This window comes from Alexandromys fortis, unplaced genomic scaffold, assembly GCF_014885135.2.
Source record: "Alexandromys fortis isolate MF-2015 unplaced genomic scaffold, M_Fortis_MF-2015_v1.1 scaffold_10, whole genome shotgun sequence".
Classification (NCBI taxonomy): Eukaryota; Metazoa; Chordata; class Mammalia; order Rodentia; family Cricetidae; genus Alexandromys; species Alexandromys fortis.
The window spans coordinates 8,871,315-8,883,767 of NW_026067895.1; the positions used below are offsets into that span (position 1 = coordinate 8,871,315).

General features: G+C 47.0%; 1 protein-coding gene and 1 long non-coding RNA gene across 3 annotated transcripts in view; one reads left to right on the plus strand and one right to left on the minus strand.

Annotated features, from left to right (window-relative positions):
• Positions 1-12,453, plus strand: part of Apba1 (amyloid beta precursor protein binding family A member 1) — a 181,268-nt gene that overhangs the window by 158,887 nt on the left and 9,928 nt on the right. For both annotated transcript variants that reach the window (XM_050160084.1, XM_050160090.1), the window contains exons 6-9: positions 2,419-2,505; positions 3,505-3,690; positions 5,981-6,160; positions 8,419-8,631. In XM_050160084.1, coding sequence (XP_050016041.1) covers positions 2,419-2,505; positions 3,505-3,690; positions 5,981-6,160; positions 8,419-8,631 — 666 coding nt within the window. The remainder of the gene's footprint in view (positions 1-2,418; positions 2,506-3,504; positions 3,691-5,980; positions 6,161-8,418; positions 8,632-12,453) is intronic.
• The window catches only part of LOC126512363 (uncharacterized), a 54,448-nt gene that overhangs the window by 26,732 nt on the left and 15,263 nt on the right, over positions 1-12,453 (minus strand). The gene's annotated exons all lie outside the window — the stretch shown is intronic.

Here is a 12,453-nt window from a genome sequence, read left to right on the forward strand (position 1 = left end):
CAGTGTAGCCTCACGCACCCTCCAACCCATCACAATACCCAGCCTTACACACCCATCAGAGTGACACAGCTTTCCCCACCCCACAGCCCTCTTAACACCTTCCCCAGTTGGGCCCCTGCCTCACATTCACATAAACTATGTAGCATATACAACTGAAGAACTGCACATCACAGACGCAGACATAATGCCCAGTGCTCTTTGCAGAGGTGTTTGTGTGTTCATTTATCTTTTAAAACAGTTCAGTGAGAGATCATTTTAATCCCTGTTTTACATAGAGAAACTAAGGCATAGAAATGTTTAGTGGCTTGCTAAAAATCACATAGTAGGTAGCAGAGCAGAGATTTGGATCTGGAAATCTTTTATTAACTATGCTATCTTTTAATTATAAGTACAAGAAGAAATATATCTGTTTTCATTAGATACAAACTATATTTATCTTAGAAAATGTATAAGAGGAAATTATTGCTACAAATAAAGGGGGAGAATGATAGGATTAATTCAACAGGAAGACATACCACCCTAAATATATAAATATATATATAAATATATATATATACACTCTATAACATAGCTACAAAACAGAGAAAACACAGCTCAGTGGAACAAACACAATACAAAGACAAGTCGAGAGCGACAGCTGATGATTTAACACACCTTTGTCGGTAAGCTGCTAGAACAAGCAAGGCACACGCACAAACCCATTTGAGAGTTATCATCTTAACTGACGACTGAGAATTCTTACTTAACAGTGCTAATGACACGTTCACCAGCATCAGTCATGCTAGATCATCATACCTAAGACTCAGCAACTCTCAAAAAGACTGAAAATCATACATAATGTGTCCTCAGGCCACAGTAAAATTCATCCCATAACTGATGCCAAAAGAAGAGCTAGAAAACATCCAAATATGTTGAAATCAATAGCGGAACTCTAATCGAGGGGTTCAGAGAAGTCACAGCTGAAGTGCTATGATGTGTCAGTGAAGACATTGCAGCACACAAAACAGCGCTACAGCTAAAGCAGCCCGAGAGGGGGATCCAAAGCCTTTGTAGGAGAGGAAAGTTGGGACAGCTGTAGGTTTTTATCAGAAGCTGAGCGGAAATTCAGCAAGTCGCTCCCAAAGAAACTTAGCTAGAAATTAAAATGTAAGCTGAAATCAGTGAAATAACAAATCAGGGGTTCAATAAAAACAGAACCAAGAGGAGATTCTTTAAAATGGCAAATTACAGTGAAGCATAAGAAGTCCCTTCTCGCCCTCGTCCCCAGCACTCGCAGTAAGACTATGTCCCCATGAAATAGGGTGTTGAAGCCCGTCTTCCTCCACGTGCGCCTTACGCCCCTGAGCAGTGCTAGCGTGTCCGTTCCTCTTTTCTAACTATTCTCCTGTCTCTGTTTGTTCCATGCTAAGCAGACGGCCCAGAAATTAGCCAAAAGCAGGAAGAAGGTGCAGTACAAACAACTTCATCACTTGGTGTTACGCCTGTCCTTTTCTTTTACGTTTTGCCTTTTTATGATTTCGTGTTTTTGTTTTCTGCATCCAGCAAGTTTTTGTTCCAATTTCGTTTTGAATCGCTCCATAAGCCAGCCTTTCTCCAAGCTTAGTTGCCTCAAGTGGCCATTTTCTGTTGCTCATTTGGTCATTTCACTTCAGAGGAACGACAGGGAGCAGATTGGAGATGCTAAATGAATCCTCTAGTGTGGAAGCTGCAGCCATTCAGGAGCAATGATGTGGCAGGGACCTGGGACTACCCAATTGCAGTACATTTGATTTGAGGATTTCTCAGATTGCTGGATGCAAAAACAGAAAACTCGCTAATAACCACACATGTGCAGGGTTCAGCCCTAAACGAGCCAGGCTGCCCTTTGGGATTGCAGAGCTTCTAGGTATTTGTAAATTACTCTGAGGATGTGAGGCATTGGGGGCTCGTTTGGAATGGGGTGGCTGCAGGAGCAGGCAGCTGCTTCTGTTGCTGTGGTGATGTGTGAACATGAAGACTCTCTTACCAGAACCGCATGCAGTGGCTTCATTTGTGCCTACTACAGACCTTGCCCGCCAGGGTAAACTGAGTGACCATTCCAAGGTCACTGTGAGTTAGCTGCTCTTACTCTTTAACCCCCAAATCCCTTGCAGAAAGGGTCACTTGTCACCATGTCAGATTAATCTGCTGCAGTGACTGCCGCTGTAAGGCAGCAGCAGAGGGGACTCCACATTTCCCCTGTAACGTAGAGACGCTAACTCTTGCCCACGTGTCCATCCTCTCTGTAGTACCTTCAGCTTTGGCAATTTAACCCTTGAGTCTGTGTTGCCGTTCTGGTGACTGTGTCTTGGTAATCCAGTGTGTGAGGTAACCTTTTCCCATGCCCCTGGGTTCAGGTAATATAATAATAAAACTTCTTTTGATGCACTTTCTTCTTAGGCTCCTGAAGGTGAATCTCAGCCAATGACTGAGGTGGATCTCTTCATTTCTACGCAGAGGATCAAAGTATTGAATGCAGATACACAGGTACCGACTTGCTCCCACCTTTCTCAGGGGTAAAGGTCAGTGGGATTATTCTAGCATAGACTCCCCTGCCTCTAAAGTGGCTTTCTCCTGCTGTTGGACTGCCGTAACTTGTGTGCTGGGATCTGGAAACCTGACTGGGCGACAAGGGAATTAAGAAAGGAGGCACACACATACAGAACAGCTGGGATTGGTGGGCCAGGCGCTCTGATGCAGATGAACCAGTGGCAGCCTAGAAACTCAGTGTGTTTATTTTCTACATCTGAACAAGGAAGCAGCAGGGAAGTCTCCTTAGGGGAGCAGTCCTAGGCTGTAAACACTGGGGAGGGCAAAGCTGGGTTCTACATTCTCTGCGCATATTTTGTCAACATTGACACAAGGACGGGAGAAGGCTTTGCCATCCCCTGGGATCTTTGATGTACCTGTGCTCATGGCAGTGATACACATTCACTCCAGGCTTCAGTCAAAAACAAAGAACTTGGTTCACAAAAGGCTGATGCTAGGTAAGACTGTGGCTAATTTCTTCAAGCACAAAGGAAAATGTTATCACTCAAATGAGTTGTCTGGGAGGAGGGACTCACTAGCCTTAAGGAATTCTATTTAAAAATGTACAGCATACGTGTGTGTGTGTGTGTGTGTGTGTGTGTGTGTGTGTGTGTGTGTGCGCACGCGCACGCATGTGCACACACACACACACACAGCCACAGCCACACACACTGGGATTTAGATTTTATCTTTTCAGCTTCACCACCAGAGATTCTACAAGGTGTGAAATGCTTAATATTTCTTCTTTTTCTCCTGAACATATCTCCTCTTCTTCACTGGCCAAGGAAATGCCTCAGGCCTAAAAGTGGGATTCAGAGGTCTGAGGTCTGGCAGTGAGAGCATTGTCCTGGCCTACCCCAGCTGGGTTCCATCCTCAGCCTGTGTGAGGAAAGAAGATACCATCTCCTAAGCTCTTACGTCCTACGTGCCACTCACCTGTCTGTCCCTCACCTCTAGGAGCCTATGATGGATCACCCCCTGAGGACCATTTCCTACATCGCAGACATTGGGAACATTGTTGTGCTGATGGCCCGCAGACGGATGCCCCGTTCCAACTCTCAAGAGAACGTGGAGGCTTCTCACCCATCCCAGGATGGAAAAAGACAGTACAAGATGATCTGCCATGTCTTTGAGTCTGAGGACGTAAGGCTGCCTTCCCCAACCTCCTCTGGGTGACCTCGATAGTCACTAGGTGGCCAGTTTCTCAGGACCTGAGTCAGTCTGGCTCGTCATACAGTAAACATATCTATTGAGCACCTGCTGTATGTCAGGCACTGTTCTAGAACTGCAGATGTAGGGCGTTACTTTTTGTGCAGACTAAAGGGGTAGAAGATAGAGTAAATCAGCTTAGTAAATTAGACATGGGGAGTACTTGCTGAAATACAAGATGGGGTCAGTGCACAGAGGACAGGACTAGTTCAAGTAGGCTGTTCGGCATAATACATTTTTTCTTCAAGGAGGTGACATTTGTGCAGAGACTTGAATAAAATGAGAAATAGCAAGTGCACAGGCCCTGAAGCAGGAGAGTGCCAAGTTTTCTTGGGCAAGAAGAGCCAGCAGCTTTGAAAGAGAGAGACCCAGATTGCCAGTCTAAGCAGGTCTTCATGGCACCAGAGTGTTTGCAGAGAAGAGTTCGGAGCTATATAGAACTGTCCTGCTATCACAGTTGGTGTCCCTGTTCCTCACAGCCCAAGGACGGGAGCATCACCCCCTAGGTCCAGACCTTATGAAAATGTTCCCTTCTCGGTAGCAATCCAGGATTCCTGACCCCATTCTCACAGGAGGTGAGGTCAAATGAAGACAGATGTGTTCACGGAAAGGTGCCCCTTCGTCCACAGTGGCTCTGCACTGCACTAGCTCCTGACCTCCCCAGGCACCATCCCTTCTGAGACTTGCTTACCTACCTGCAAGAAATTTCCCTACTCAAGAAGTGAGGAGGCCAAGGCAGACCAGGAAGCCAGGAGATGCTGGCACTGATCTTCAAGCCTTAAGCAGCAGTGCCTCTTCCCGACTCCCCTTGCACTGTGCTCTAAGGCTGTGGCAGGATGCAGCACAAGAGAAAAAAGCGGGGCCGGGAAAGTTCATGAATAAAATTGTAGAATCTTTAGGCTCCTGGTTCTGTAGGGTCCAGCCTGTAGGGTCCCCGTAGGACCCCTCCTAACTCCATCTAGCATAGAGTTTATAAGAAGGGCTTTCTTCCTCTATTTTTTAGCTCCACTAGGGAAGAGCAGAAAGATCCTAGTGACTTCATTTTCATTATAATCTGGAGCAAGTGTATTGTTCCCTAGCTGAGGGATGAGCTGGGCTGGGCTGGGCTCCCACCCCATGAACAAGAGGTACGGGGTGTCTGTGTATGCACAAAGACCAAAAGAGGATGTTGGGTACATCCTCCCTCACTTTTCCACCTATGCCTCTGAGGCAGGGTCTCTGCCACAGTCAGGGGTTCACATTTTCTCATTTAGGCTGGAGGTCAGCAGGCTTTCTGCTTCTGCCACCCTCTTGAAGCTGGAATTATAGACATGCACAGCTTGCTACATTAATGGTAGAATTTTAGTCCAGTCCTCATGATTATTCAGCAAGCACTCTTAGCCACTGAGCCATGTCTCCATTTCCCTTTATTTTCTACAAAATAATTTATAGCCATAAGTATAATGAAAAAGGAAAAGAGGTTCAGATAAAGTCATGATACTTTAAATGTGTGGACTCGGCCATTCCAAACAGTAGCATGAAGCAGCCAGATGTTGGCATCTGCTTACTTAAGTTTGGCTGTGAGAACTGTACTGTATTTGATGCAATACTGTGGATACTCTCTACTTGGCATTTCGGAGGGTCAGGCAAGAATGCATACCTGTAAACACAAGCAGAGTCTCCATGCGCCACTGACAAGGATGTGATCATTGACAACTCGTGCCATGGCCACAGATGACGTGGGTGATTTTGAAAGATGTGAAACTTACTTATAAAATCCCAAAGGACCGGCTTCCTTCACTTTGCATAGTATTATTCTTAAAATGTGCAGGGTAGCCAGGGCCACCCAATGAGTCCTTGAATTTAAACAGGAACCAGAATCTAGTCATGGATACAGTGATTAGAAAGAAACAGGTTTTAAATATAATCAGTGTCCAGTGAGATATCCGAAAGTTATTCCGGATGTAGAATGAATTTGTCACTGCATCTTGTCCTTTTTATAGTAGGATGTCCAGCATCTCTGACTTCTGTCTACTGAGTGCCAATGACTCCCTTATGGGTACAGTCATAAGAAACATACTGATTTTTGTTTTCAAATAGCTCCTGGTAGGCACTGGTACCCTGATATAGAATGGCTGAGTGGCCTGCTATTTAGAACCCTCAAATGCCACAAGGAATCTTCCAGGGGCACATGTGCCAGGAACTCCCCCATTCACTGCTGTCTTCCCCTATGCTGCCGCTATAGGCCCAGCTGATCGCACAGTCCATAGGGCAGGCATTCAGTGTGGCGTACCAGGAATTCCTCAGGGCCAACGGGATTAACCCGGAAGACCTCAGCCAGAAGGAGTACAGTGACCTGCTCAACACCCAGGACATGTACAACGATGACCTGATCCACTTCTCCAAGTCGGAAAACTGCAAAGATGTAGGTACTTCCCAGGACTTGTTCCCAGGCTGAGCCAGCGGGCTGGGGTCCTAGAGGGTGGGGCAGCCCTGCTGTGGAAGGAGAGGCCAGAAACGGTGGTATTGGCAGGGCATTCTGTGGCTCCTCCCCGGGGACCCTGTCATCAAGTACTTTCGAAAACAAGGATAAGTGATAGGCTGCACATCCTCTACCCCTTGAGGGAATTCTATAGGAGGGCCTGACCTCTGTTTTTACAAAGCCCATGATCTGGGAAAGGGAGCTGAAAATGACCAGTGGCGTGCCAGCTCAAGCACTGATGAAAGACGGCTGCGCTTGGCAAAACAGAGATCATGTGATCATACGATAGGCGCTTCTCCCTCTGATGTTCCAGACTGAGCTCTGCAGGAGTGTCTGGAGGGAGACAGGGTCAACCAAAGTGGTCTGGAGTTGTAGGTCATTGCCATATTCAGGGGCAGCAGCGAGTGGAGGGGTGAGGAGCAGTAACAGTGCTGGGACATCAGGAAGGAGGTGACTAAATCGGGGCTGGAAGTAAATACAGGAGAAGAAGAGAGACAGTGTGCCACTTTGAAAATCCAGAAAGATTTTATCCTCCAGATAAAAAGAACTTTGAATAAGAATGTGGGTTTTGGACCCGTTAGATGTTTTGAGTCAGGCTCCTTGGATCACAGCCCAGAAGAGGATTCCTGATCAAGAGGTCCAATGGAAGCCTGCACTAGAGCAAATGGGGAGTGGAGGGGGTACTGAGGAGGAGTATGGTCTTGCTGGCCATGACCTTCCTTCTGAAACACAGGGCAGGAGACCTGGAGGTAGGTGTACCCTCTGTCCCATACTGACCTGGAATGGGCAGGGATACATTCACTGACTAGGGCTGCCATCGTAGCCCCAGAGGCTAGGCAGCTCCAGCAACAGACAGGAGTTGCCTTCCGGTTCTAGGCTGAAATGCAAGGTTGAAGTGTTGGTAAGCCTGAGTCCCCGGGGCTGGGAAGAAAAGGCTGTGTTCACACCTCTCTCCTTGGCTCTCAAATGACCTCTTCTCCTCATGTCCTTGTGTCACCTCCCATGTGCCCAGAAGAGCAACAGTCACACTGGATCGGAGCACGCCCGAATGTCCTCAGTTTAGCTGGGTTGCTCAGTTTACCTTTGCTCCATGTGGAGGCACTAAGATTAGAACCGCAGCACAGGAATATAGGTATGGGGAACACTCCAGTGTCCCACTCGGCTGTGGGAGATGCTTCAGGGAAGGGGCCCGCTGCTCCCTGAGCTGCTGGGAGGAGAGGGCAGCATCTATGACAGTAGCTTTGCTGGCTCCCAATACATACACATCAGACTCCACCGGATGCTTCCAAAAGGGTCTTTCTTTCCGTGGCCTCTTTGCACACCTCCATATATATAGGTGTCCAGTCCTACCACTTGCTTCTGCACCAGCCACCCGAGGTCACAAACACACCCTGTATGTCTGGGATCTGTTCTTCCTGTGTGCACCACAGCCTTTTGGCCATGGCAACTTCAGCGTCACTCTGTTTCCTCTCCTTCTGCCTTGCCTCGTGCTTCGTGTATTTATCACTCCCAACTCTTGACTACTGGAAATACTTTGCAGAGCATTGTGGGATGAGAAAACCTGTGCATAGAACCCAAAGCCGCTTGTGGATTAGTGTAACAGGCCACCAAAGCTCTCACTACATAGGACAACCGATGTTTTAAAACAGAAAAGCGTGGTGCCCCTTGTATTTGTGTGTGAGGCCACATTGGTCATATGAAATGAGGGTGAATTCCAGGGTCTAGATGGGGGATTGTGTGTGAAGTGGTTTCCTACAGACTCCAGATGCCACAGAGTGTAGAGAAGACAGGAACCCACCTGGACTGGCATCCTCCAAGAAGCATTGAAGAGCCATCCTAATTAGTCTTAATAATAAAAACCCAGAGTCAGATATCGAGGTAAAAGCTGAAAGACCTGAGAAGCAAAGGACCAGCTACAGTCACCTCTTACCTCTCCAACTGCTCAGACCAAAAGGGGGCCAAGCTCCTGCCTCCACCCCACCTTACCACTTCCTGTCTGTCTGTACAGACCTCCAGACTTCTATGGTTAACTCATGGCTAGCTCCACCCTCTGATCTCCAGGCAAGTTTTATTTGCCAGAACACAACATGCTACAACAAAGTATCTCTTTTCCCCCCCCCAGGGGGGGGGGGAAGACCAGCTCTGATACCTGTCCCGTACAGCTGCTGATGAGAGCTTTCTACGTATTTTTCTTCTTCCAGGTTTTCATAGAGAAACAGAAAGGAGAAATCCTGGGAGTTGTGATTGTAGAGTCGGGCTGGGGATCCATTCTCCCCACTGTGATCATTGCCAACATGATGCACGGAGGCCCCGCCGAGAAGTCAGGGAAGCTGAACATCGGGGACCAGATCATGTCCATCAACGGCACCAGCCTGGTGGGCCTGCCCCTGTCCACCTGCCAGAGCATCATCAAGGTACCTAGGCGTGAGCAAACCTTGTCGGTTGCCATCCCGTCCTCAGTATGTGTGAACATGTTTAGCCAGGCCCTGAGGAAGACCCAGCTACAGACGGTATGGACTTGTATTCAAGGCAGCTAACCCTCAAGTTACAGTTATAATCTTCTCCAAAGGTCTGAGTTACAGTGTATGAGGCTTACATAACACCTGCAACCAATCCAATGCCTATCATAGGTATAACTCTTCTGTTACCTCAGCTCTTCCCACATAACCCAGACTCAGCCCCAGCAGGATTTCCCTTAGCTCTGTAACCCAAATACTCCTTTATAGCCAGCCAGATAAATGCATATGCAGAGGACCTAGGTCAGTCCCTCCCTGGTTGTCGGTTGAGTCTCTCTGAACCCCTGTGGGCCCAGATTAGTTGGCTCTATGGGTTTTCTTGTGGTTTCCTTTATCCCTCTGGTTCTACAATCCTTCATCCTCCTCTTCCAGAGGACTCTCCAAGCTCTACCTAATATCTGGCTGTGGGTCTCTGCATCTGTTCCCATCAGTTGCTGGCTGTGGTAGTTTGAATGTTTTTATCCCCTGTAATCTCATGGGGGATGCACTATTAGGAGGTGTGCTTTTGTAGGAGAGGGTATGGCCTTGTTGGAGGAAGTGTGTCACTGTAAGGCTTCCTACACTCAGGATACCACCCAGTGTCTCATTCAACTTCCTGTGGCCTGCATATCAAGGTGTAGCCAGCACTACATCTGTCTACATGCCGGCATGCTTCCCACCGTGATGATAATGAACTGAACCTCTGAAACCCCAATTAAATATTTTCCTTTTAAGAGTTGCTGTGGCCATGGTGCCTCTTCACAATAGAAACACTAAGGCACTGGGGAAGACGCTCTGATGATAGTTGGGCGAGGCACCAGTCTATGAGAACAGCCGAATATCATTAGGAGCCATTTCATTGAGTTTTGTTTTTGCTGGTTGTGTTTAGTTCTATCCTAGGTCTCTGTGGTATCTCACCTCTGGTTCTCGGCCCTCAGGGGCGAGATGCCTCTCAGGGTATAGGTCTCTAGCTGGGCCACTCATTAGTTGGTCATTCCCCCAATTCCTGTGCCATCTTTACACCCAGCACATTTTGTAGGCAGGACAAATTATAGGACGAAGGGTTTGTGACCAGGCTGATGTCTCAGTCCCTCCCCTGGAAGTCTTGCCTATTACAGGAGATAGCTGGTTCAGGCTCCATGCTCCCCATTGCTAGGAGTCTTAGCTAGGGTCACCCTCATAGATTCTTGGGAGTTTCTATTGCTCTAGGTTTCTAGGTCATCCCCGGCAACGCCCCCAGATTCCAGCTGTCTGTCCCAGTACTCGCTCCTTCCATCCTTCCATCCTCCCCCAACCTGATCTCTTCTGCTCCCATCCCTATTCCTCCTTTCAGGCCCCTCTCCCCACCCATTGGCAACATCCATTCTCTTTCCCCTCACAGTGAGAGTCATGCATCCCCCTTAAGTCCTTGTTGATTAGCTTCTCTTGGTCTGTGGGCTGTAGCATGTTTCTCCTTTGCTTTGCGTCTAATGTCCACTCATGAGTGAGTACATACCATATTCATTTCTCTGGATCTGGTTACCTCACACAGGATGATCTTTCTAGTTCCATCCTTTTTTAACATCTGAGTAATACTCCATTATATCAATGTATCACAATTTCTTTATTCATTCTTCAGTTGAGGGCCATCTATGTTGTTTCCAGTTTCTAGATATTACAAATAAGCTGCTATGAATATAGTTGTGTAAGCATTGACAGAGGAGACAACTTCCTGAACAGAACACCAGTAATACAGGCGCTAAGATAGATAATTAACAAAATGGGACTTCATGAAACTGAGTAGCTTCTGTAAGGTAAAGGACACTGTCAAAAGGATAAAGCAACAGCCTACAGAATGGGAAAACATCTTCACCTAACCCACATCTGACAGAGGGCTAATATCCAAACATGAGGAATTCAAGAAACTAGGCACCAACATAAAATAAATAATTCAATTAAAAATGGGGTACAGGTCTAAACAGAATTCTCAACAGAGGAATCTCAAATAGCCGAGAACCACATAAAGAAATGTTCAACATCCTTAGCCATCAGGGAAATGCAAATCATTAGGCAATTCTGTCATTTTCCAAACATCGCAGAGTAATTAGACAGTTTAGGTCAGTCACCTGATGTGGCCTCTTGGTAAAGCCAAGAGGGACAGTAATTGTAGGACCCACGAGAGGGCTGCCAGCACAACGCAGCGTACTATCCTACTGTTAATGTTGTGTTTTAATGAGTATGAGTACACCCTAAAATGATGATATAAATACAGTGTAATAAATATATTTAACCTAGTACAGCACTGATCCTTGCTGCTTGTGTAGCCAGTATGATGCTATAGCATCCTTGGCCCCAGAACATGTAAGTCTATGGGGCCATACCTATTCAAACCACCCCATTTTACTCCCTGGCTCTCATAGTCTCTTCACAGCAATAGAAATGCTAAGACACTGTAGGTGGAGACTGCTTGATCATTTCCCAAGCACCCAGACTCAAACAATAGCACAGAAACTATATTAATTACAATACTATTTGGTTATGTCTTAAATTAATTCATTTCTATTAATCTGTGTATTGCCACAAGGCTGTGGCCTACTGGTAAGGTTCTGGCTGGTGGCTGGTGTCTTTCTCCTTCAGCAGCTACATGGCATCTCCCTGACTCTGCCTATTTTCTGTCTATATCTCTCCCTGACTCCACCTACTTTCTCTATGTATCTCTGTTCAGATTTCCTACCTGGCTTTACTAAGTCACTGGCCAAAACAGCTTCTTTAATAACCAATTGTAATAAAATGTATTCACAGCATACAGAGGGAAACGCCACACATCAGAGTAAAGTCAGGCTGGAAATCTGAACAGAGATATAGAGAGAAAGTAGGCCAAGTCAAAGAGACAGCAATCTTGAGGCAACATACTAAAAATCTTCCCTGGAAGCTCTTGGGCCAGGCCCCCACAGTTCAAATCACCCTCAACACCACTGTCTTCCAGTTTCCTACTAATGTGGCCCATTAAGCCCCACTTAAACCATTCAACTGACTGGCCCCACAGTTACAGAAGCCAAGGGCTGTACACCCAGCACTAACCCTTAGAGGGTGCTCACTGAGCTCATGTCTCCAGTTGCTCATGAACTTCTATGCAATAGGTACTGTTGGCACCCATTGCATGAGTAGGAAACTGAGGCACAGAACAGCAGTCACACAGCTGACCCCTGGAGACACATCAAACAGCCAGTAAAGAGACACCCCCGAGACACCACCCCCCTCTGTTCAGGGAGGATATCTATGCAAGTGGAAATCCTCAGCCAAAGGTAATATTGCATGCTCCAGAAGCCTAAAGATGCCTTGGCTATCATGAAGATGGTACTAGAGGCACAGCCTACAGTGCAGAGGACAGCACCCTCCACAGCCAAGACCTGCCCAGCCACAGGAGTTGATAGTGCCAGTCTTGAGGCTCTGTGTGTGGAGTGCAGAGCTCAGATGTGAGGGAGAGATATTGGTGAGTGAAGCTGCTGAAGGTGACTTTTTGTGCAGTTAACCAGGGTCCGGAAAGGCTATGGGATGGAGAGAGAGTATTGTAGACTGAATATGCCCCTTTAAAGTACATGTTGAGGCCCCAATCCCTACAACTATTGGGAGATGATTAGGTCTTAAGGGTGATGCTTTCATGAATTGGATCAGCGCTTTTATGCAAAGGACCCTACAGGGCTCTCTGCTTCTCTTCCTCTATGAAAACAACCAGAATCCCACTGTCTGCAACCCAGATGA